The 24,752-nt window shown below is 40.8% G+C and overlaps 1 protein-coding gene across 1 annotated transcript in view; it reads left to right on the top strand.

The window, feature by feature from the left end:
* Positions 1 to 24,752, top strand: part of LOC122558738 (dynein axonemal heavy chain 5-like) — a 269,744-nt gene that overhangs the window by 70,025 nt on the left and 174,967 nt on the right. The window contains exons 20-24 of the mRNA XM_087996146.1: positions 1,528 to 1,673; positions 15,777 to 16,043; positions 16,450 to 16,540; positions 18,837 to 18,964; positions 23,543 to 23,744. Of these exons, the coding sequence (XP_087852272.1) occupies positions 1,528 to 1,673; positions 15,777 to 16,043; positions 16,450 to 16,540; positions 18,837 to 18,964; positions 23,543 to 23,744 (834 nt within the window). The remainder of the gene's footprint in view (positions 1 to 1,527; positions 1,674 to 15,776; positions 16,044 to 16,449; positions 16,541 to 18,836; positions 18,965 to 23,542; positions 23,745 to 24,752) is intronic.

Below are 24,752 nucleotides of genomic sequence, written 5' to 3'. Positions count from 1 at the left end.
TCCACCCTTAAGGAAAATATTGGAGCACCTCACGGTGGCTGCATACTATAATATGGGAGAAGTGTGAAAGATTTTCTGAGTTCTTTTTCAATTTGTCTCTTTCCAGAAATGCACTTCTCAACAAAAACTGCCTGGCCTGATAGAAGTATGATAGGCTGAGATTTCCCACGTTGGACTTAGATGGTGCCACTCCAGCAAAGTTTGGAGGGAGTTATCTCACACAATTATGGGATGGCTTGGTGGCTCAGTGGTTAGCACCACTGCCTGACTGTGCTTGGGACCCGGGTTTCATCCCAGCCTCGGGTGACTGTCTGTGTGGAGTTTGTACGTTCTCCCCATGTCTGCATGGGTTTCCTCTGGGTGCTCCGGTTTCCTTCCGCAATCCAAAGATGTGCGTGTCAAGTGAATTAGCCATACTAAATTGCCCAAATGTTCAGGGATGTGTAGGTTAGGTGCATTAGTCAGAGACTAATGTACAGTAATAGGGAATGGGTCTGGGTGGGATTCTCTGCGGAGGGTCGGTGTGGACTTGTTGGGCCGAAGGGCCTGTTTCCACACTGTAGGGATTCTATGATTCTATGAATTATGTGCTTCTCACCTTATTATCTATGCAAACAAGATGTTTCACAAAAAACTTGGTGAATCACAGGTCGTGAGCAAGCTGGAAGTTCTCATCCCTAGTGGCACTTTCTGGTTAATAGGTTCTTGTGCCATATTTAGAGGCCCAGCTGGACAAGGCTTCCCCTGTTGCAAGGAGCTTTCACTCAGCCAGTGGTGGTTGCCTTCTACACTGCAGAATTCCTTCTAAGAAGCAGAAAGTCACCGATCAATTCATTGACACTATGTTACAACCATTACTGGAATGGAATCAGGGACAGAACCGAGGACCTCTCCCTAGGGAGTGGTACCAGGAGGCCATCCTATCAAACTTGGACTGAAATAGCAGTGGCACTCACGAGTACACCCAGCGCTGCAGTCCTGCAGGAAAATGAATGATATTCTGTGCTCTGCAAAGGTAAGGAGCACGATCTTGACTCTGTGAGCTCACACACAGACAAGCATCACTCAGTTTAATTCTGCCACTCTACAGGCATGTCACATGTAGCTTGGCTATCACTTGCAAGCCTGAGTATCACATCCACGATGTGCCCTCAATGGCTCACTCCCGCCTTTTGCTGACAAACTACTAACCCTTCTGAGCACTGTGTGTCCTGTTCATTTAATGGTGATGGCTCACCTCCTCCTATGCGCAAAGTGCTGCTGTACACATTGTTGTTGTATTCAATCCTTCCTTTTAACTTTTTACAGGAAAAGTTAGCCCAGAACCAAGTGGAGAGAGCCAAGAAGGCCAGAGAAGCGCTGACATAAAGATCCTGACACCCTGTGAATCCTGGACTGTTCCTGTGCAAGGGGGAGACAGGATTATCCTAAGAGTAATAGTACCAGCTGCTGTTTGCAGATGTGCACAAAAGCAATTGATTGTACATAAGCTATTGTATTTCATCACCAGGTAATTCTTTCTCTTAGCACTAGCAGTGATCAGGAGCAAACCCAATGAAGGAGGTCACAACCTGAGCCTTGTAGCAGCACCAGCACCACCTCTACAGATGATGCCTTTGAAACCTCAGAGGATGCACCAGCAAGGTGTTCACTTACACTATCCACCAGATAGTGTAAGTGAACCTCAAGACATGTTAGGTAGAGTAGACTTTGAGGCACAATCTGGTGAGCACATCATTGATCTGTTTCTGCAGCAGATGGAGGACAAAACGCCCAATGTCTCTGACTTTCAGAGGATGGCTGGAGACCAGCTACCTTCTTCAGCATAACTTCTGCAATGGGCTGTCTACTTGGCCTGAAGTGACCTGTTCAACCTGCCGAGAGAGGTCAGGGTACACTGAGCAGAAGCCCTTAGTGAGCAAGAGTGAAGAATGGAGGAGTCTGACCATGTTCTAACTATTGCGATGCTTTGGCTTATGAGCTCTTGGCTGCCTCGATGAAGAGGATGTTGTCCCACTGACACTCCATCACACTAGCCATGTACACTCAGCATCAATGACAAGGGGAAAGGGGAACAAAATACCTTTTCCTCAGCCCAGATGTCCCTGCTTATCATGGAGACATGGTGGTATTCGTAGGCACACAGAGGGTTGGAGAGTGGGCACACTAACACCTTAGAAGCTTCTTCTCAGAACACTTCAGAGATCTCCTGCCATTGCACCACTCCTCCGCCAGTTATCCTATTGCATCCAGTAGTGGAGGAGGGTAAGCCTGCAGTCATACAGAAAACTCTCAGAAGGCTGGTGCCTAATAGGCATCGAGCCCCATGAGGATACCTATCAGAATGTTCAAAATCACCAGAATGTCCAAGTCAGCAGGCTCCCTTCATCTGAGTTGGGAATGACTGGCTTTCACCTAGACATAAAGGGTGGGAGAGGAATTACAATCAAACTTTTAAGGACACATTGATACCATAGGTATTTGATAACTGTGTGGAATCTGTCTAGCTCAGGTGGCTGGATTGTTGGCTCACAGAGCAGTGTGATGCCAGCATCGTGGGTTCAGTTCCCATCACTGGTTTGACGTTACCATTAAGGACTCTCCTTCTCAACCTGAGATCTGGTGGCCCTCAGGTTAAATCATCACCAGCTCCTTCTCTCTAATGACAGCAGCCCCTATGGTCTTGTAAGACATTGGTGACACAACAACAACTCAATCACTGTATAGAACAAGCATGTTTGTTAATGTATGTTTACTTGATCTATACTATTATACCAATTGGATCTGAGAAGGTTCACAGAAATGAAATACATGGCAAATCTTTCACCATTTCACCATTTGCAGCTTTTCAATTGCCATACCTTGGCATCTCTCTCATAATCAATAAGGTGACTGACGAGAAATTGCCTAATCTGTCAGGGGACCTCACACAGATCAGTTAGGGATTGATGTCAAGGCACTATAGATGTCAAGGAGACTCATGACAATGATAAGGTCTAGGTGTGGAAACAAGGCCTGCAATGTCCAATTGATGGTCACTGAACACACATCTTATGGGAGTTGATGGGGACTCTGTCAGGTATCTACAAATTTAATGAAGTAATTGACTGTCCCATATTTGGGGTTTTCAGAGCTGTACCGGAATATTTAAGTATGTGAAATTGGCAATGGCCATATCACACGTAACTATCTTTTAATTGTGGAGCTGAATAGAGGGAAAGCTCAAAGCTTCATTGTCCATAGTACTGGAAGTGTCAGTGAGAATGTTCAGGCATTGCAAAGACAAGTAAAGACTCATTGTATTCTTCAGAATTGTAGTGATAGTTAGGGTGGATGGAGATTCCGGGGATGTGTGGAATGTGGGGTGGGGGGATGTGTCAGGTACATCAAATGTAGTCTCAGGATGTGGGACAACCCATCAATATTCACTATGGAGTGAACTTTCTAATGTGACTCATGTATTTGAAGCAAGGATTCATGCATGTGAGCAGTGTTGAAAGTCCTCAATGTATCACAGGTGCTTTAGCAAGATATGGCATGCACATTAGCTTTCACAGAAGTGAGGAGATCAGAATTATCATTGAAAGGAAAAGTCAACATTTTATTGCACAGATAAATAAAATAGAAAAACAACTCAATCCTTGTGGATACTGTAGACTGAAGGTTGACATCCAACTGTGCAAATGAAATAATAAGAACTCAAAACATCTCAACCTAGCTCACTCTACATTTGTCTGTGCCATCCCTGGGTTGTCTTCACTTTGAGATTTTGGAGAAGATTTGTAGCTCAAGTTGTGTATCAGGTTGTTGGTTTGCTCGCTGAGCTGGTAGATTTGTTCTCAGATGTTTCGTCACCATGCTAGGTAACATCATCAATGAGCCTCTAGTGCTATTTATGTGTCTTGGTTTGTTGTGGTGGGTCTTATCACTTTTGGTTCTGTTTCTGAGAGATTGGTAAATGGGGTCAAAGTCGATATGGTTGTTATTGGAGTTCCAGTTTGAATGCCAGGCATCTAGGAATTCCTACATGTGTCTTAGCTTAGATTGTCCCAGGATGGATGCATCGTTCCCATTGAACTGGCATCCCTCTTCATCTGTGTTTATGGATACTAATGATAGTTGGTCACGTCTTTTGGTGGCTAATTGATGCTCACGTATCCTGGTGGTCAGTTTCCTGCCAGTTTGTCCAATGTAATGTTTGTTGCAGTCCTTGTATATCACATTTGTTCTGTTGGCTGTATGTACTGAGTCCTTTAAATTCTTCAGTAGTTGTTTTAATGTGGTAGGAGGTTTGTGGGCTACCATGATGCCTACAAAGTTCACCAAAGAGGAAGAGAACAATAACCGACTTTCCTTCTTGAACATCATGGTGGGACAAAAAGCCAGTGGGGAACTGCAGACTAGCGTCTACAGGAAAGCCACACACACTGACCAGATACTCAACTACAGGAGCAACCATCCCAACACCCACAAACAGAGCTGCTTTCGGACACTATTCAAAGGAGTCACAATATACTGCGGCACCCTAGGTACATAGGATATCAATTACCTGAATATCAATTATCCTAATATCGGATTATCCGAAGAAGACCTCGAGGAAACATTACATCAAAGGCGTGTTTCCAACACTGATCGCACAGTGTTGTTTACAGTGATTAAAAGTGAGCCCAGTTTACTGAAATGCAGCCAAGAACAGCCTTGGACATTGATGGGAGCTCAGGCACCATCTCCACATGACTGACCACCTGTCCTCTCTCTCTCCTCCCACACTTTCCCTGGAGTTCTACATAGGGATGTACTCTTATACCCCCCCCCCCACCCGCCTTCCCCAGATAATCTCTCCAACATTGTCCTGTACAGGGCAACGGAGGAACCTGTGTAAAACTTTTTGTGTGTGGCTGTGTGTGTGTGTGTGTGTGCGTGTATGTGTGTGTGCATGTATGTGTGTGTGCGTGTGTGTGTGTATGTGTGTGTACATGTATGTGTGTGTGTGCATGTGTGTGTGCGCGTGCGTGTGTGTGTTTGCGCGTGTGTGTGCGTGTGTGCACATGCGTGTGTGTGTCTGTGTGCGCGCACATACTATTTGGAGACTCACTCCCCGAAAAGGCAGCAGCAGCAGTCTTGTTGTTGGTGTCCAGTCCAGATGCCCTGGAGAGGGGGTGGGGGTGGATGGGAGGGTGCACGGGTGGCGGGCGGGGAGCGGTGTTGGACGGCATTGGGGGGGGTGCGGGCAGTGGTGGGAGGAATGGGGGCGCGTGGTGAATGGGTGTAGGAGTTTGGGCGAGTACAGAGGTCGGGGTGGGCAGTTGGGGGCAGTGTTGGACGGGGTTGGGAGCAGGGCAGGGGGGCTGTGTTAGATGGGGTGGTGTTGGACAGGGCTGGGGTAGGGCGGGGGCTCACGCGGGGTGTGCTGCGCGTCTCCTGATGAGGAGCAGACTTCACAGAAAACTCCGAGCCCCAGAGGAAAGGCATGGACGTGATTAACCGAATAATCGATTATCCAAACGAAATAGTGCCTGCCCATCTCGTTCAGATAATCGAGGTTCCTCTGTAGTAGGTTTGTGGGCTACCATGACACCGAGGGGCCAGAGTAGTTTGTGGTCATCTCTAAAATGTCTTTGTATGGTAGATGACTGGAGTCTCTGGGTGTGTTGTGTCTTCCTGTTTAGGCCTGTTGTGCAGGAATTGGCGGACTGCGCTTATCAGGTACCCATTGTTCCTAAATATGTTATAGGTGTTTCTCCTTGGCTTCTTATAGTTATAGGGTGCTGCAATGTGTTGTGACTCCTTTGAATAGTGTCCTAAAGCAGCTCCGTTTGTGGGTGTTGGAATGGTTGCTCCTGTGGTTGAGTATCTGGTCAGTGTGTGTGGCTTTCCTATAGATGTTAGTCTGCAGCTCTCCGCTGGCTTTTTGTCCTACCATGATGTTCAAGAAGGAAAGTCGGTTATTGTTCTCTTCCTCTTTGGTGAGCTTTATACCAGTCAGGATGTTGTTTGTGTTTGTGGGTTTCTTTTAGCTTGTTGCATTTCGTGGTGATAAAAGGTGCCATTCATGTAGAGGACCCAAAGCTTAGGCTGGATTGTGGAAAGGGCTGTAGATCAAAGTTTGTGAGAAGATTTGTAGCTCGGGTGCTCGTTGTTGTGGTTCTGTTCGCCGAGCTGGAAGTTTTTGTTGCAAACGTTTCGTCCCCCGTCTAGGTGACATCCTCAGTGCTTGGGAGCCTCCTGTGAAGCGCTTCTGTGATCTTTCCTCCGGTATTTGTAGTGGTTTGAATCTGCCGCTTCCGGTTGTCAGTTTCAGCTGTCCGCTGTAGTGGCCGGTATATTGGGTCCAGGTTGATGTGTTTGTTGATGGAGTTTGTGGATGAGTGCCATGCTTCTAGGAATTCCCTGGCTGTTCTTTGTTTGGCTTGCCCTATAATGGTAGTGTTGTCCCAGTCGAATTCATGTTGCTTGTCGTCTGCGTGTGTGACTACTAAGGATAGCTGGTTGTGGCGTTTCGTGGCTAGTTGATGTTCATGGATGCGGATCGTTAGCTATCTTCCTGTTTGTCCTATGTAGTGTTTTGTGCAGTCCTTGCATGGGATTTTGTACACTACATTGGTTTTGCTCATGCTGGGTATAGATCCTAGACATCCAAACCTCTCCCTGCCACCGAGTTTACATACAACTTACTGCCGTTAATGATCGCGGCCCATTCCCCAGATTTATTTTTGAGATGTCCCTGTCAGATTGACTGTCAAGTCCAGGACTGATTTTGCTTGACTCTCAGGACCAATTATGGTCCACTTCCCAGACTGAAACATTGATGATAGCCAAACTTGAACTGGACAAACCTGTTTGACTGACCATAGATAATCACTTGGATTAGAAATGGGCCAACTCCTGGACTGACTATGGCTGTATCCCCTCAATGGACAAGAACCCATTCTCACCCTGCTAATCGTGCACTCCACCCACCCACCCCCCTCCCCTCACCCCCTCATTCATGCATTGCCATTGCTCTTCATGCATGTGCACTGCATTTGCTGTGTTCACCGCAGGTACAGTCCTTCACCACAGATGTTGACATAATTTGGAGTTACCGATGTTGGACTGGGATGCACAAAGTTAAAAATACACAATCCCAGGTTATAGTTCCAACATCAAGTTGATGTAATTTAAATTATATGTTGAAAAAAACATGGATTATTTGTTAATTCTCTCATCTTTTAGAATGACCATGTTGGTTTCAGTTCTTTCAAATGTAAATCCCAGAATTTCTTTAAAGTTACATTCTCAAGTGAACTTTAGCAATTGGTGCCATGTCAGCCCAGACATTGAAGGTGCGAGGTGCCCTGTGCGAGGCTGTCTGTGCCCCAATGTTCAGACTGATTCTAATCTAAAAAAAGGATTTACAGAATCTTACATGGATTCATGCAGTTTTTGAGTAAAATAATATGTCATTCTAAAAGTACAAATTCACCCCACAAACCTGTGTCTGTGTGTGTATGCGCATGAGTGTGAGTGTAAAGGGGTCTAAGTCTATAAGAGGGTGCGTGTGTACATGTGAGTATGGGAGTATATGTGTGAGTGTATGAGAGAGAGTTTGTAGGTATGAGAGAGGGTCTGCATGAGTGTATGGGTCTGTAGAAATGTGTGTGTGTTTGCACAGTGCAGTGGGGTCACCTGAAGAGTGACATGAACCCAAGGTCCCAGTTGAGGCCATCCCCCTGGGTAGTGGACTTGGCTATCAGCCTCTGTTTGGCCACTTTGCATTGTTGCCTGTCCTGAAGTCCACACAGATTTTTAATGATGTTGACATAGCTCTTCAGTTGCATGTATATTCCCTTTCCCATTAGCTTCTCTGGTCTCTCCACTAACATGGTACCCAATGAGGGTTTTCTAATTAGGGTTTACACTTTTTTTTGCTAACTGTTAAAAAAATGATGTGAGGTGTTCAGGATTTTAGTTGTACTCACCAGAGACAGAATATTTTTATTCACATTTGTATTATTGGATCTTATCTTCCTTATGTGTGTAAGTTCAAACAGGATCCAAGAAGCAGAATTCTGTGAACATAATAACTAAAATGATGTTGGTTTAGCAATATAAAGTTGCCACTTTATTTGGAGATATACAATTAATTTCAACAATATTTACACAAATAATTGGAAGTACTTTGTGTAAGTATTGAAAGAGTTGTTGGTGATTAATGGATGAAAAAAAAACCCACAAGTGATTTGTTGAAGGGGAAAAATATTCAGTTGTATAAGAGCATTTCTGGATATAAAAAAAATTGTAAGTGTTTGCAATTCTATTCTAGCCTGTTGATCTGAACCACATTTACTTTGAGCATGGACTATTATAAAATGTTAAATATTGAATGGAATTGCCATTGGAGAGTGAGTTGGAAAATATAGGGTAGGATTTTGGCTCAATATTAGGGAAGTATTAGAGGAAGCCTAACTTCACATCTACGGCTGGCTTGCTGACACCATCCTGACTAGGCCAAATATTCTGGTGACTGGGAGCAGAATGGCTATTCACTTGCAACTGGTGAATGACTAAAAGAGATAATTCACCAATTAATTAAAGCTGTTGATCAAAGATTGACTGACTGAATTTTCCAGTCAGCTTACTGATCCCCATAGCATAGCGACTGCTTGGAGAGCCAATGTTTCAGATACTTTTCAGCTACCTAGCCACAGTCACTGTGTTGGAGGTGGTTTACTCCTCCACAGTATTACTGTAAAAGCTGTGGTCATGTTTTACTCTAAAAGGTTATCAAGTGCTGAGAGGAACCTCAAGATGTATGGCCTCCGGAGATCCAAGATGGCGGCGACCCAGCAAGTCTGAGTCTACAGTGCTCCCCCCAAGACTTGGGTAAAGTGGGTCACCCACCCCCACCACACTCACCAAATCATTTATAACAGCTGTTTAATTTAATTAGTTGTTTAATATTAAACTTAAACAATCTAATCTTTAGTAAAAATGACTAAAGAGAAGGGAGCCCGCAGCTCTCAACAAGCAGGAACCCCTCCCCCACCCTCTCCAGCTGCAGCTGAGGTGTCCACAGCCACCCCGGGGGACTTACCTACGGTGACAAGCCTTGTAGAAATGATCTCCAAACTGGACGCGAAGATCGACGCTTTCATCGAAGAATCCAGAAATCGATGGGACTCACTCTCGGCTGCGCTGCAGAAGCACGACCGAGACATCCAGGAAATCAAGCGCCGAGTCGGAGGGGCGGAGTTAAAGGCCGCGACCTCTGAAACTACAGCTCAATCGGCCGTGGATCAGATCCGGACTCTCGAGCAGCGAGTCCAGACCTTAGAGAATCACATTGACGACCTCAATAATCGTCAAGAGGAAGAGGAAGGCCAGCTTACAGCGTTTCTCGAACAGTGGCTGCCACAGCTTTTAAATCTGGAAACTGGATCAGGCCAGGTAAGGGTAGAATGGGCCTACCGGGTTGCAATACGCGGGCCCGGATCAAACCAGCACCCCCGCTCGGTCCTGTTGCGGCTGCAGAGCTACAAGGAGAGGCAGATACTCCTAGAAGCCTCTAGAAATCTCAGAAAAGACCGCCAAGCTATGATCTATAAAGGATCCAAGATCATGTTATTCCAGGACTTTTCCCCAGCTCTGGTCCGAAAGAGGAAGGCATTCGACGAGGCGAAGAAGCGTTTAAGGGACTTAAATATTCAGTACTCCTTACACTACCCAGCGACGCTACGCTTTAACCATGAAGGATCCGTATATAACTTCGGATCGCCAGAAAAGGCTAAGGAATTCTTGGACTCTCTTAGATAAACTGTAAGACATAATGGATGTTGGTTTGCCTTTCCCCCCGCTTTGGTTTATATCCCCGGCTTTTTTTTTCTTATCTTACTGTTTAATATTATCATGGGGGGTGGGGAGAGGGATTTGATTTTCTCCCCCACCTTGAGTATTTTTTATTATTTTATGTATATATGAGGGATGTATGTATATGTGTGTGTGTATATGTATATATATGTATATATATATATATATATATATAAGTTGGGGGATTTGGTTAATGTTGATGGGGGGGAGGTGGTTACCTTTTTCAATTTTACCTCTGTCTCTAGGAGCGGGGTTGTTTCTCCCTTGTTATTTTGTATTGGTATATTTAATTATTATTTGTTGAGGTTGTAATTTTATAGCTATATATCTATATATGGTATTAACATTACCAAATATACCCAGGTGTTGGTAGGGGTGGGGGTGGGGTGCTCACTGTTAACTCTAGCTTTGTATTATATTTGAATTCTCCTCATTTTATTGAGGAGCACCTGGGTCAAGGGTGGGGCATTGGTTGGGAGAGGATATGATGGACTTTTGGAGAGGAAGTGACGCCCCCTGAGAACAAGGGGGAAAGTCTCCACTTAGATACGTTTTATATTTTTTTTATTTAGAAATAGTTTTTTATTGTATTGTTGTGAGTGTATTAGAGAGGCTTTATTTTTGTAAATTTTATATGCTCTATGCTTGGGATGTTCTGGATAGGGTTCCCCCTCCCGAGGGGTCTCGGATTTGCCCAGATGATTATGGTTGATCAGTCAGTTAAGTGGTGCACCTGGAATGTCAAGGGGAGTAATTCGCCAGTCAAAAGGAAGAAAATATTATCAAATCTTAAGAAGGAAAGAGTTGATATAGCTCTCCTACAGGAGACACACCTGTCAGATAAAGAACACTTGAAATTACGACAGGGTGAATTTGATCAGGCCTTTTTTTCTTCTTTTAGCTCAAAAAGCAGGGGAGTTGTTATTCTTGTTCAGAAGAATTTCCCTTTCAAAATCCTAAAGCAGATAAAAGACAAATCTGGATGATATATTTTGATTAAAGCCCTCATAAATGGAGAGGAATATGGGATTTTAAATTTGTACTGCCCCCCAGCACACCCCTTTAAATTTATAACGGAAGCCTTTTCAAAATTGATGGCTTTTGGTGCCCGTCATACAATTATAGAGGGAGACTTTAATTGTATTATGGATCCGGAAATAGATAGGATTCCCAAGAGTACTGCAGGAGTATCTCCCAGATCTAGACAATTGATGGATCTGAACAAAGAATTAGGATTAGTAGATGTATGGAGATGTCTTCATCCACAGGGCAGAGATTTTTTTTTCTACTCCAATTCACATAAATGTCATACCAGAATTGATATGTTTTTTGCCCCCTCGATTTTTTAAAATTCCATATCATCCTGTAAAATAGGTAGTATAGCAATTTCCGACCACGCTGCTGTATATATGGAAACTAAGGGGAGGAACAATGGTACATCCCCTCGGCATTGGCGTATGGACCCCTTCTTAATGAAAGATAGTAAATTTGTAAAATACTTCTCTCAAGAATTTAAAACTTTTTTAGAAATTAATTCAGGTACGGCTAGCAACCATCAATGATGTGGGAGACCATCAAAGCTTACACGCGAGGTTTGATCATCTCCTACTCAGCGACCCAGAAAAAATTAAAGGGAGAACAACAGCGTCTGCTTGAAGCTCGCTTAAAAGCAGTTGAAACAGCATACACTGATAGACCTTCTATTATTAAATTGCAAAGGATTACGGCTCTTAGGACAGCTCTAAACTCTACGCTTACTCAAACGGCTAAGAGAGAAATATTATTTGCAAAACAAAGGTTATATGAATATGGCGACAAACCGGGTAGACATTTAGCATTTCTTGCAAAGAAAAAAAAGGCCCCTCAGACTATTACATCTATCAATGAAAGTACGGGTATTTTGACTCATGATCATAAAAAGATTAATGCGATCTTTAGAGAATTTTATTCTGAGTTATATAAATCACAGGATTGTGAAGATAGGACGAGGAATAGGTACCGGTCCTAAATGCTCCTCTAACAGTCCAAGAAATACTTGATGCAATTAGGCAATTTCAGAGCGGTAAGGCACCTGGCCCAGGTGGTTTTCAAGCTGAATTCTATAAAGAATTTACAGAAATATTGGCTGGTCCACTTATGGACATGTATAACTATGCATATAGTCAGGGCTGTCTCCCGCCTTCGCTGAAAGAGGCAAATATCTCTCTTATCCTTAAAAAAGGAAAGGATCCAGAAGATTGTACATCATACAGACCAATATCCTTGCTAAATGTAGATTTTAAAATCCTTTCTAAAACGTTAGCACTGAGACTCGAAAGGGTACTGCCACATATTATAAAGAAGGATCAGACAGGGTTTATTAAGGGCCGTAGATCATCCAATAATATTAGAAGGGTTTTGAATATGATTCAAGCCTGTCATCAGGGAAAGATACCAGGAGTAGTAGTCTTATTAGACGCGGAAAAGGCATTTGATAGGGTCGAATGGTCATATTTGTTTTACACATTGGAAAGGTTTGGCGTTGGAAAGGTGTTTACCAAATGGGTCTCAACATTGTATAGTGATCCCAAAGCAGTTGTGGTTACCAATGGATTAGGTTCAGATAGCTTCAGTGTGGGTAGGGGCTGCCGTCAGGGATGTCCCCTCTCGCCATTGTTGTTTACGCTAATAATTGAACCACTAGCCGAAGCTATACGAGCTGATCCTAATATAACGGCCCCGAGGATTGGTACAGGTAAACACAAAATTACCCTTTATGCAGATGATGTTCTTCTATTCCTCAGTAACCCTCTGATGTCCGTACCTCACCTAATCCAAGTTATTAATACATTTAGCGCATTCTCAGGCTGTAAAATTAATTTTTCAAAATCGGAGGCTATGCCAATGGGTAGCCTTTCTATGACACCCCACTTAGTGGACGGATCCCTTTTTCCCTTTCGTTGGTCCCTGGAGGGCTTCTTATATTTAGGCATTTTTATTACCCCAGTATTTGGTCAGTTATACAAGGCTAATTTTGTGCATTTACTGGAAAGGATAAGGCAGGACCTCCAGCGATGGGGAGACCTTCCAATTTCCTGGTTGGGTAGAATAGCACTAATCAAAATGAATGTCCTGCCCCGTCTCCTATGTCCTATGAGAATGCTTCCGGTGATGCTGCCGAGGACGGCTCTACGTAAATTATATGGCTGGCTGGGTTCCTTTATCTGGAATCATAGACGGCCCCTCATTAAGCTGAAGAAGCTACAGCTTCCACAGGCAAGGGGAGGATTGGACTTCCCAGACTTTAGGAAATATCAGTTAAGTTCCCAATTAAGTTACATAGCTGATTGGGTCTTGTCTGATCCACAATCAATCTGGTTGGACATCGAGGCCTCTCAAGTAAAATGCCCACTTATTAACCTTTTATTTTCAGACAAGAGGAAAATCATTACAGATCACTGTAAGAACCCTATAATACTAAATACAATCAAGGCTTGGAATATAATGCGGCAAAATGAGGGCAACTCACATAAAACATCCCCCTATGCACCAATAGTGGGAGCATGGGGATTCCAACCGGGGTTTACAGATGCCAATTTTAAACTCTGGAGATTCAGGGGTATCTCATGTCTAGGGGATCTATTTAAAGAGAGTGTCCTGATGTCTTTTGAACAGCTACGTCAGAAATTCGGATTACCTAATGGAGACCTCTTTCAATACTTCCAAATTCAAGATTATATACAGAAGAAGACTACGTTATTAGATAGTTTTTATAAATCCGATAGAGAATGTAGTGTCCTACGACCAGTGGGGGTATCTTCCGTCAGTACTATTTATCATTTACTACATGATGAAGTATCGGGAGATATGGATAATCTGCTTAAAACATGGGATCAGGATTTGGGACTAGAAATCTCTATAGAAACGTGGAATGATATTTGGGAAAACGCTCAAAGAATTACTATCTGTAACAGAACCCAGGCTATCCAGCTGAAGATACTTCATAGGGCCCATATAGCACCGGTTCGATTGGTAAAATTTAAGGCAGGAGCATCTCCAAAGTGTCCCAAATGTAAAATAGAGGTGGGCACTCTTGTACATTGCTTATGGACCTGTCATAAGATCCGTAGATATTGGACTAAAGTAGCAAGTACCGTGACAGAAATTTTAGGAACGGAAATTAAAGTGGACCCTGTATCTCTCCTTTTGGGCTTTTCGAACTTTCCCTCCCTGGACATGTACGGGAAGAGACTATTTTCTATTCTTTCTTTCTGTGCAAGGAAAAATATTTTGGTGAACTAGGTGGCTGAGGGCCCCTCTGGAGTTTCAAATTGGCACAGATTAATTATGGAATGTATTCCCCTTGACTTCCTTACAAATATGGTGCACCGAAAGACCGAATTATTTTATAAAATATGGCAGCCCTTCTTGAATTACATAAATACAGATATTTTGGCTATCCTAACAAGGGCTTTTATTTAATTGAGATTACAAACCTGGCTGGTCCAGGGCCCCTTAGGAGAGGAATCCCGCACGAATACGGGTTTTATTACATCTGATGTTAACACATTCCGAGCATGTAAGAGACTTAAATATACACTCTGATTAGTTGTAGGTTAGATTAGTAGATAGTTGAGTTTTGTTTTTTTTTCTTTTTCGGTATTTTTTTTCTCTTGTTAAATTTTGGCTATTGTATATTTGATTTAATTGTATATCAATGTTTATATTTGAGAGTTTTGTTTATTTTTGTAAACTTGTAAAAATGTTAAATTTCTAATAAAAATATCTATATAAAAAATAAGATGTAGGGCCTCCAAGTGACCTTCCCAGCTTTGAAAATCCATCTGCCAAATTAATTTGGTGCTTGTACTGCATCTGCTAACTACTAATTGTCAATCCAGGCAAAATTAATGGGAGTTGGCCGTTCCCAACAAGCAGCGGAGTCAGGATCTCTGTTTGACTTCAATGTTGAAGCCCCACCCAAAATGCAAAGACCTATCCTTAATTTCTGCTGAGTATGACTCCAAAAAGGAAGTTTTCTGGAAAAGACTAATAGAGCGGAACAATCCATATTTTTGTTATACATTTTAACCTATCTCAATTTCTGTAATGTTGATAGAAACAGTAGACCATTTTACACTTAGTAACTGGGCAACTCTCTATTTATTCCAAAGCAGTAAATTTATTTTGAGTGGCATTAGGAAAGAAAAGAATTGACCATTTTGCTAATTTAATCAACATTTGCACGAATGTTACAACTGTAGAGTAGTGAGCCTTGATTATCAGTGCATTTCTCCCATCACAGTCATACCAACATGGATATGTTGATGAAGGGCTTGTGCCCGAAACGTGGATTCTCCTGCTCCTCAGATGCTGCCTGACCTGCTGTGCTTTTCCAGCACCATACTCTTGACTTTGATCTCCAGCATCTGCAGTCCTCGCTGTCCCCATGGATATTCTTCTGAATTATCATTTGTTTTAGGCATTTTAATTTCTTTACCTTTTTAATCTATTAACCTCTTAGAGGAACATAACTTCAATCTTTTGAATGTGGTGGACTTTAAAGTGCTTCAGTTACATTTATCTCATTTTCTGCTCATAACTTTTAATTCTGAAAGTTAAAAGAGTTATATACCAGAAGAAATGAATCATAAATTATATTACCATAATATATTTTAAAAGAAAGTCACCTTTTCTGCTGAGTTCATTATTAAAATCATGCTTGTGTTCTACCATAAAGGAAAACAGGTTCCACCACATTCATAAAAATCAGTTTATGATTATTTGATTGTATAAGATGTATTCAAAATGCTAATGTGTGAGTCCTTAAGAATTGTAATGATTGGGATAATAATATGGGCCTTGAATATTAGCAACAGTGGAAATGTAGTGAACATTTTATCTGATTTTTTGGACTCTGTTTCCTTGTATTGCTCTGATTATTACAGAAAATAAACTCGAGCAAATCTAGGGTTACAATCATAGCAAATACGTGGGATTCTATTTTGACAGATTCTCTCATCTTAGATCCTGATTCAGATTATCAGAAACAAGACTTCAGTTCAGTTCTCCAAGTTGACATTTGCCTTGCCATACCTGATATTATGCTCCGTCCTACACTGGAAGAAATCCAGTATATTTTGAATAGAGTGTGTGACAGTATTATCAATGTTTCCAAAGGACTATCCATGTGGAGCAAGAGAAGGATGACAACAGTATGTATTGTGGACATTTTAACTCTTGGCTAATCTGTGGTGAGGTTGGATTTATTTTTAAATTGTGGAATTTTTTCAAGCTATTTGTAATTAAATATTTATTCATACATTTTAGGGAATAATGTTGGAACATATTTGAAGTGCTGAAGTGAAAATTTATACGAATTGAAATTTGTGGAGATTTGCTGGTGTAAATGCCAGTATACATGAACTACTCACCTAATTATAAAGTGAGCTAATTAGTAGCCTCAAATAAGCCTCAACTTTTAGTGTGTAATAAGGGTGAAATATAGATCAGGATGCGCCATGAAATCTACCTAAAGAAATACACTGATAAAAATGAAAGAACTGTATCAGCTGACAATTATTTAGAGGGATTGAAATAAATATATCATTTTATTAACAGAAAAAGTCGAATGACCAGAAAATAGCTGAATTACAAAGAAATGATACACAGGATGACTCCTCCATTGATAAATATGAAGGAAACCTTGCAGGTAATTACTAATGGAAGCAGGTAAATATATTGTATCAGAACACAAAAACTGCAGCAAATAACTTGCTGGCTGAAGGCATCAGGTTGGGAAATCTCTCCTTCTTAGGTTCCTCACAATATATATCAATTCAAGTACCAGCTCCAACTTGTATATGACACCATGATTTCACTTTGGAAGTGGATTCTAAAGAACCATAGGTAAAAATTCCTAATTTTTGTCAAAAAAAATCATCAGACTTTAAATTTTCACCGAGAGCAGGACACTGAATTTTCCTTCCCATTGGGTGGACAGAATCACATTGTAAAATTCTGAATAAACTAAGCCAGAATTTCCTATGTTTAAAATGAGTGGATAGAAGTCATAGAGAGCTTGTGCCTGGTTTTCTAACATCCACCCATCAGACTCATACATACGGAACATGATGAGAACCTATCTCAAAGTTTGATCTTATTGTAAAGTCACAGTATCACCTGGGATCTGAAGCCAGATTTGTAACTAAGAAAAATAATTGGATTGTAAACTGATTGTGACTTCATCCCTTTTCCCCTCTTTCTAACTGCTAGAGCTTCTCAGCATGAAGATGATGTGAGTGAAAAACCGAATGACTGTTTAAATAAACGCATAAACTTCATTACATTGTTCAAATAAACAATTTGCCTCCTATGATTGGTTTGGCTGTGCTTGCGTTGTTCTGCCTCTGCTCAAACTTATCTGACCTAGAAACAGCCTGCTTAGTTTTTGGAGTTGTGCCCTTTAAAACCCCCAATGTCTCCTCCATGCGCCCTCATATTGGCCATGTCTCCCATGTATCCTCCTCAACTGCTGATCCAATATTCACTGTGGCCAGAGGTGAAGAGGCACATCCTAGCAATGAAAATCTTTCAGGTGGATATGAAAACGTACATGCCCAGCAAACCAATAGAGTTGTCACTTAAGAACATGATTCATAGTGAAAAAAATGCAGACCTGTAAAACAAACCCTTAAATGGCCACTAGTTGTATAAACAAACGAGCACCTATTTATTAATGAAATGAAATACAGATAACCCTTCAATAAAAGTAAAGTCACCATAGTCTCTCAGAACCATATGGCTGCTTTCTCATTCCACAGAGGTGCCTTGGGGGGAGTTTAACCTGGGGATCACCATGTCTCAAGTGAGGTTGAGGAGACAGGGCCTTCATTGTAATCTCAGCCAGGAATTGACCCATACTGTTGGCATCATTCTGCACCCCAAAACAAATTGACAGCCAACTGGGCTAACCAACCGCCATCCTTTAATTCTTTCATCCTTTAATCATTCCATACAAACTGTGTACACAACCTTTGGTTGAGATGTATGATTTTACAGCCAAGTATTCATAATGGGCTTAATTGTAAAAGCAAACTCTTGCAACTGTAGAGAATGGAACCTGTGAATCTGACAACAGGCCAGATTTTTCGAAGTTAGGCCAGATGACCTATCAATCAATTTAGTGCAGGAGAAGGTGGCTTTTATTTTCTCTAAGTGAAAACTGCAGACCATTTAATTTACAATTCTAAAACATGTTGGACATACAGGTTAATTCAGCTCATGTCATTAGAATTCCCCTTACAGTTTTCTTTGATTTTAAATGCATGATGGCATCATTCCAAATGGGAAAAGTACTCTAATGTACAATGTTAGTCAATACAATGGTCAACTTAGTTCTGCATGACAGAGCCATATGATCACTCACTGCAATAACAACACATCTAATTTATGATACTTGATGTTGTCATGTTTTAACACTAACTTATCAGAATGTTCCTCACTACTCGGCAGGCTGTCTCCAAGGATCCCAAGCTTTGAAACAAGGCAGGTTTTCCAAAGCCTTTCAAATCCTCCCCCCATCCTCGACCTGTTGAAAATACAGGTAAACAGAGGTCACCTATTTTTGTGAATGCTAACCCTGATGCCAAAGGATGCGCAAGTAGGATTATGACTGATTCCTAACCTGAACCTCGTTCTGCCTGTGATAAGATTATATTACCCAGTTTTATACAGGAAATTTAAACTTCTGAGAAAAATGAAGTTTCGGTGATCCCTGTCCTTTTCCCAACTCTGGGGAAACATGAAAATTCCAGATTATCCAAAATTCCAGATTATTTTAGCTCAGTGCTGTAGCGAGATATCGCTGTGTGTACATAGCAATAGTGATTGCACATCAAAGTAAATTGTTTTAGATGTTTGTTTGTATTTCATGAGTGATATAAGAGACTATAATGCTCATTGTTGAAAAGATACAAATAAAATGTAATGTCTTTCCTCTTTTGCAGATGATACTGTGCCAGATTTGATTTTGGCCTACACTCGACCTAACAATTACTACAAGATAATTTCTGAAAACAAGGACATAATTAAGCTAGTTTCTCTCATTTCATCATCTGTCAATTCATTTAGAAAGGTAAAACAATTGCCGTGAGTGATGATCATTTGTTTAAATGCCATTGTATCTAATTGTGCTAGTTGAAACATTGCTTATATTGAATGGGAAACCACCTGATAGGACAATAGGAGAGGGCCATGGTATGAATATTTATAGTCGTAGAGATGTACAGCATGGAAACAGATCCTTCAGTCCAACTCATCCATGCTGACCAGATGTCCTAACTTAATTTAGTCCTATTTGCCAGCATGTGGCCCATATCCCTCTAAACCCTTCCTATTCATGTACCCATCCAGATGCCTTTTAAATGTTGTAATTGTACCAGCCTCTACCACTTCCTCTGGCAGGTCATTCCATACACACACCACCCTTCAATTGAAAATGTTGCCCCTTAGGTCCCTTTTAAATCTTTCCCCTCTCACCATAAACTTATGCCCTCTAGTTCTGGACTCCACACCCCAGGGGTAAGATCTTGTCTGTTTACCCTATCCGTGCCCCTCATGATTTTATAAATCTCTATAAGGTCACCCCTCCGCTCATTTGCTCGATATGTTTAGGTTTGAATGGAGATTGTTGAAATCAGCAGATACAAGTTGATTAAAGTTAAACACAGAAGTGTTTTGTTTTGATTGGAAGAATAAGGAGAGACAGTGCTAACAGTATACTTTTAAAGGTATTGCAGGAATCTGATGGATATGCATGTAAAAGACTTTGGCAGTGACAGGATAAGTTGAGTAGGCATTGAAATATTCACATGGGATCCTTAGCTTTATAACTGGAAGCACAGGCTGCAAAGGAAGTGTTAGACTGAGCATTCATAAAACACCAGTTAGGTATTCTGTAGAATTGACGTTACCAGATTTAAGAAGATATCTCAGAGAGGATGTAAATGAGATTTAACAGAATTATATAGACAACAAACTATTACATGGCTGGACATCTGAAATTGGTGAGATGACATCTGGATTACTGTGCACAGTAGTGGTCACCATATTAACAGAAGGAGTTTCATACATTGGAAGCTATTTAGAAAAGGTTTACAAGTCCTTCACCATGATTTTGTTACTCATGCTCACCTGGATTCTGCTTCTTTGTCATTGGAGGAGTTTTTGGGTGTGACGTGATGCAAATCTTTGTACTAAACTACTCTCTATACTTCAGTGTTTTTGTTTTTCCATTCAAGGATTGCTTTGTGTAAATCCAGGCTAGACTTGCTTGATTTCTTTATGTCTTCTTTGATGATGTTCACGGCCACTTCAGCCTTTCCTATTGCCTAAGGGTAGTGTGGAATGATGTATAATGTTGAATATCCCAAACCTTTTAAGCAGTTGAATTCAGAATAGCGTAATGGCTAAAATGTGCTTTCAGGCATTTGGCAATCTCATCAGTAGTCATTGCAGTCATCTGGTCCATTTCAAGTAGTCAAAATTTCCTGTAGTCTTTGCTGACAAGGTAGTCAATTCCTGTGAGAATGAAGAGGTCTACTTACATCTTCATCCATGGTCTGTCTAGGATGTAATATGTCATTTGCGGTTCTCCAACCTGCTTAACTTGGTACTTACTACTGACACTGCACTGGCTGGTGCACTTGTTGGTTTTGTTGGTCATGTTTGATCAGTAGAACAGATCTCTTGCCTTCCTCAGACTTGATTTTATTTCTTGTTGTCTTGTATGCTGCAATTCAGTTTCTGCCCTCTCAACACCTTTGTGTGTTGACTCAACTTCCTTTGTACAATACGCAATCTTGGGCTGTCAGTTCATTTCTGTAAGTGTGAAGATCTGTGTCTCCTGAAGACAAACCAGGTTTTAATGAGGATATTGATGCTTTCATTCACCTTCACTTGTCAGCAACCCTCCTTCACATGTTGGGTGGTGAAGAGTTTTGTCTTTGCAAGTTGTAGTAAAATTCCTTTGATGGTTGGCATGGGGTGGCCCGAGTCTCTTCAAAGCTTTGTTTACATCCTTGGGGACAATGCATACACCCAGCTTTTCAGGTTGTTTCACTACAAACATTTTGCTTGTAATCCATGCTGTAGCAGTTGTCACTTCCTTGACAGCTTTCTTTCCTGGCTCTTCAATTTTGTCTTTCAGGCTAGCTCTGAGAGCAGCTCTAAATTTCCTTAGCAGACATCTAATTGGTCCTAAACTCTTACCTACTTTAAGGTGATCTTCTGCAGGAAGATACCCTAACCCTGTTAAAGTGTAACACTGTTGTAAATTAATGTAACATTATTGTACTCCTGTAGAATTTGTACCATGCCTAATAATTTAGAATGCTGTAACATTGCAAATTTCTTTTGGCATTTTGAGGGTTACTAGTCTAAGCTCCAGACATTTTCTGGCTGATGTCAGTAGCTTTTGTTTGCCATCAATGATGTCAAACTCCATAACTTTGCCCCTGTCATTACATTGGGCTCTTAGAGTAATCTATCTTCTCAACACAAGTATGGTGCCATCATATTGCCTGACCTTACTTCTGAGGTTTTCATTTTTAGATTGCTATGTTAGGCTACTTCGCACAGGACTGTGAAGATCATGATATTGCCATGATGCACCAGTGTTCATCTGATACTTTTTATGAGACTGTTGTTCTTCTAAAAGTCATCATTCATCAACCTGACTGAACCAACCTGTTGAATCATGTAGAGTGATTCATCAGAATGTTCAGCTGGTATCTTTCCAAAGATCAAATCTCTCTGAACTCTCTCTACAAGACCTACATTTTGTGCATTCTTCTAGCCATACACCCGTGTGCAAAATTATTTGTAATGTGAGCAATGCTTTTCCCACACAGCGCATAATCTCTTATCGCTAAGAAGGCTAATGGAAGACTTTATCACAAAAAGAATTGAGCACAGGAATAGCGAAGTCTTACTGTATAGGAGCTTGATTAACTACACCTGGAATACACTGCGCAGTTTTGATCTCCTTACCTAAGGAACGATATTGTTGCCACAGAAGAAGTGCAATAAAGTTTCACCATATTTTTTCCCAGGACAGCAGGACAGTCTTATGAAGAGAGATTGAGCAAACTGGCTTGTATTCTAGTCAATTTTGAAGACTGAGAGGTAACCTCATTGAAATTAAGAAAGTGCTTAAGGAGATGCTGGGAAGATGTTACTCCTGATTGGGGAAATCTAAAAATTGGGGAATGCAATTTAAAAATAAGGGGAATTTCACTTAGGACTGAGGTGGGGAGAATATATTTTACCCTGATGGTAACGAATCTTTGGATTTCTATACCCCAGAGGACCATGGGTGCTCAGTCTTTGAGTATATTTAAAATAGATGTTGATCAAGTTTTGATATTAGTGATGTAAAAGATAATGAGGTTAGTATGAATAAAAGGCATTAACTTGAGAATAAAACATGCCTTCAAAGTCTGCTTGTTTTTCTGTTTTTCTGATAGATTTAGGGTGATGTGCATTTTGAAAAAGTCTTTTCCCACCAGTGTTAAGAGTGTTTTAGTTTGAGTAGATCCAACAAAATTTCATAATTTTGCCGTCACACTTGGAAATGCCACCAGTTCTACATCACGTCATCTTTCATTTCGGCTGATGCTGAGAGAGAGGGAGAGAAAACAATTGTGTTTTATTCAGTGTTTCGGCTGTGGCTTGTTTCTTTGTTATTTTTCAATTGTTATATCTGCATCACAGCTCTGAATATTCCTTTATTTGTCTATTGACAGCTATATTTTTTTTCTAATTGCTCTTCAACACTATCTCAGCTGCACTTCTAACACCATCTTTTGCACTCTCATTAAAACTGTCTGTCCCTTAGTGTGATTTCATTGAAACTGATTTGGAGATGCGGTGTTGAACTGGGGTGTACAAAGTTAAAAATCACACAACAACAGGTTATAGTCCAACAGGTTTAATTGGAAGCACTAGCTTTCGGAGGACAATAACCTGATGAAGGAGCGTCGCTCCGAAAGCTAGTGCTTCCAATTAAACCTGTTGGGCTATAACCTGGTGTTGTGTGATTTTTAACTTAATTGAAACTGGCTGCAAAGTGGAAATCCTCTTGTCAGTGTCTCATTGTAAAGATCACATGAATGTGACAAGACATGTTAGTACAGATTGCATTTCTAAGCCAGACGTTGGTTTTTTTTAATGTAGTAGAGAATAATCAGAGGAGACTTGATATAAATGTTCAAAATCATGAAGAGTCTTGATTGTATAAAAAACTGCTTACACATGTAAGCAACTGCTTACACCCAGTTGCAGAGGGTCAGTTACCAATATGAACATAGTCAAAGTATTTGGCTAAGGTGGTGAAGTGAGGAGAAATACATTTAGGCTGTATTTTCTGGAATGCACTGCCTGAAAGGGTGTTATAAGCAGATTCAGTGATGACATTGATAAGGAAATTACATAAAAATGTGTAAAGGAAACATTTAGAGCACTATAGGGAAAGATAGTGGAATGCAACTTATTGAATAAGTCTTTCAAAAGGCCAGAATAAGCAGATATGTTTCGCCTTCTCCTGTGCTGTATCATTGAATGATTGTACAAAAATAGTAAAATCATTGTAATTTTCTCAACCTTTCAATGCACTTAGATTCTCAATATTTTGATTTTACTGTTCCCATCCTAGGGTTTACAAGAAATTCTCGAAACGTTCAACAAGTACAGTCACCTCTGGAGAGAAGACCGTGAAAACACTCTTGCAAAGTTTATAGAAGGTTCCCCTTCATTGTCTGCGTTTGAATTCCAAGTCAAGTTCTATCACAACCTGCAAATTCAAATTCAAGCTGAACCTCGGGTGATGTATCTGGGTGCTCTTGCATTGTGTTCAGGTATTTGCTTCAAGATTATGAGATTATGTTCTGTGATGTTTGGGGGAAAAGAAATTAAAGGAGATTTTTAAAAAATTAGATAAAATTATTAATATCTTAAGAACATATTTAAATATCCAACATTTGTTCAAATTGCAATTTTATTTGAAGTCACTCGAAGTATGACAATTAAATTGATGTTTAGCTTGGTGTTGATTTGGTCTGTACAAGAATAATAATGCCTACACTTTTTTTAAACATTTACTATGAAGGTGTCACAAGAAATAGGAGTAGGATTGGACCAAGTGGGTTCATCTGAACTCCTCAGTATTTCCATGGATTATGGCCTGATTTTGCAGCATACTTAGCACATCAAATGACTTGTTTAAGTATTGACTCATCCAATTTGCGTAAAAAATGAAAATTTGATGTGGTCTTGGTATGACAGCAGGATGTGGCTGTGCGTAGGTTTAACTTGTGAAGTACCATAACCACAACAATGGCTAACCTATACAGGTCTGTAAGAATGATTCAATGAATCCCCCTGGCCTTTGAGAACTCTGACTGAATGATGCTCACTTGATTACGAGATTCCATTTTGGGTTCAAGTATATATTGAATGCTTTTAGTACAGTTTCAAAATCTGCATCTGCAAATTTTGGCAAGTGCATCTCTCTTGTATAGATAATTCTGCTTCCCTTCTTAGATCTTACACATGACTGATGCAATTGTTCCATAATAAGACATATCGCTATCTCATGACCATCACAATTACTTCACAACCAGTGACTCACTACCTGCAGATCCTAAAGCATGCTCTAAATTAGGTGCAATATCAATTTTGGATCTTGTGGCTGCATCTGTGTAATTGAGTGACAGTGTTACAACATTATCAATCTTTTCTTCCTCTTCTACTTCCTACTTGTGCCTGGCCATTTCGGAGTTCTTGGATATCTGATAAAAAGAAGAGAACAAGGATTGGGTTGTGCTGAGGGGTTGGGAAGGAATTTTAAAAAGTACATGCTTAGA

Source organism: Chiloscyllium plagiosum, unplaced genomic scaffold, assembly GCF_037043375.1.
Source record: "Chiloscyllium plagiosum isolate Xiang-an unplaced genomic scaffold, Cpla_swu_hap1 HiC_scaffold_17, whole genome shotgun sequence".
In the NCBI taxonomy this organism is placed as follows: Eukaryota; Metazoa; Chordata; class Chondrichthyes; order Orectolobiformes; family Hemiscylliidae; genus Chiloscyllium; species Chiloscyllium plagiosum.
Note: the sequence above shows the minus strand (reverse complement) of the source record. Positions and strands in the feature narration are given on the sequence as shown.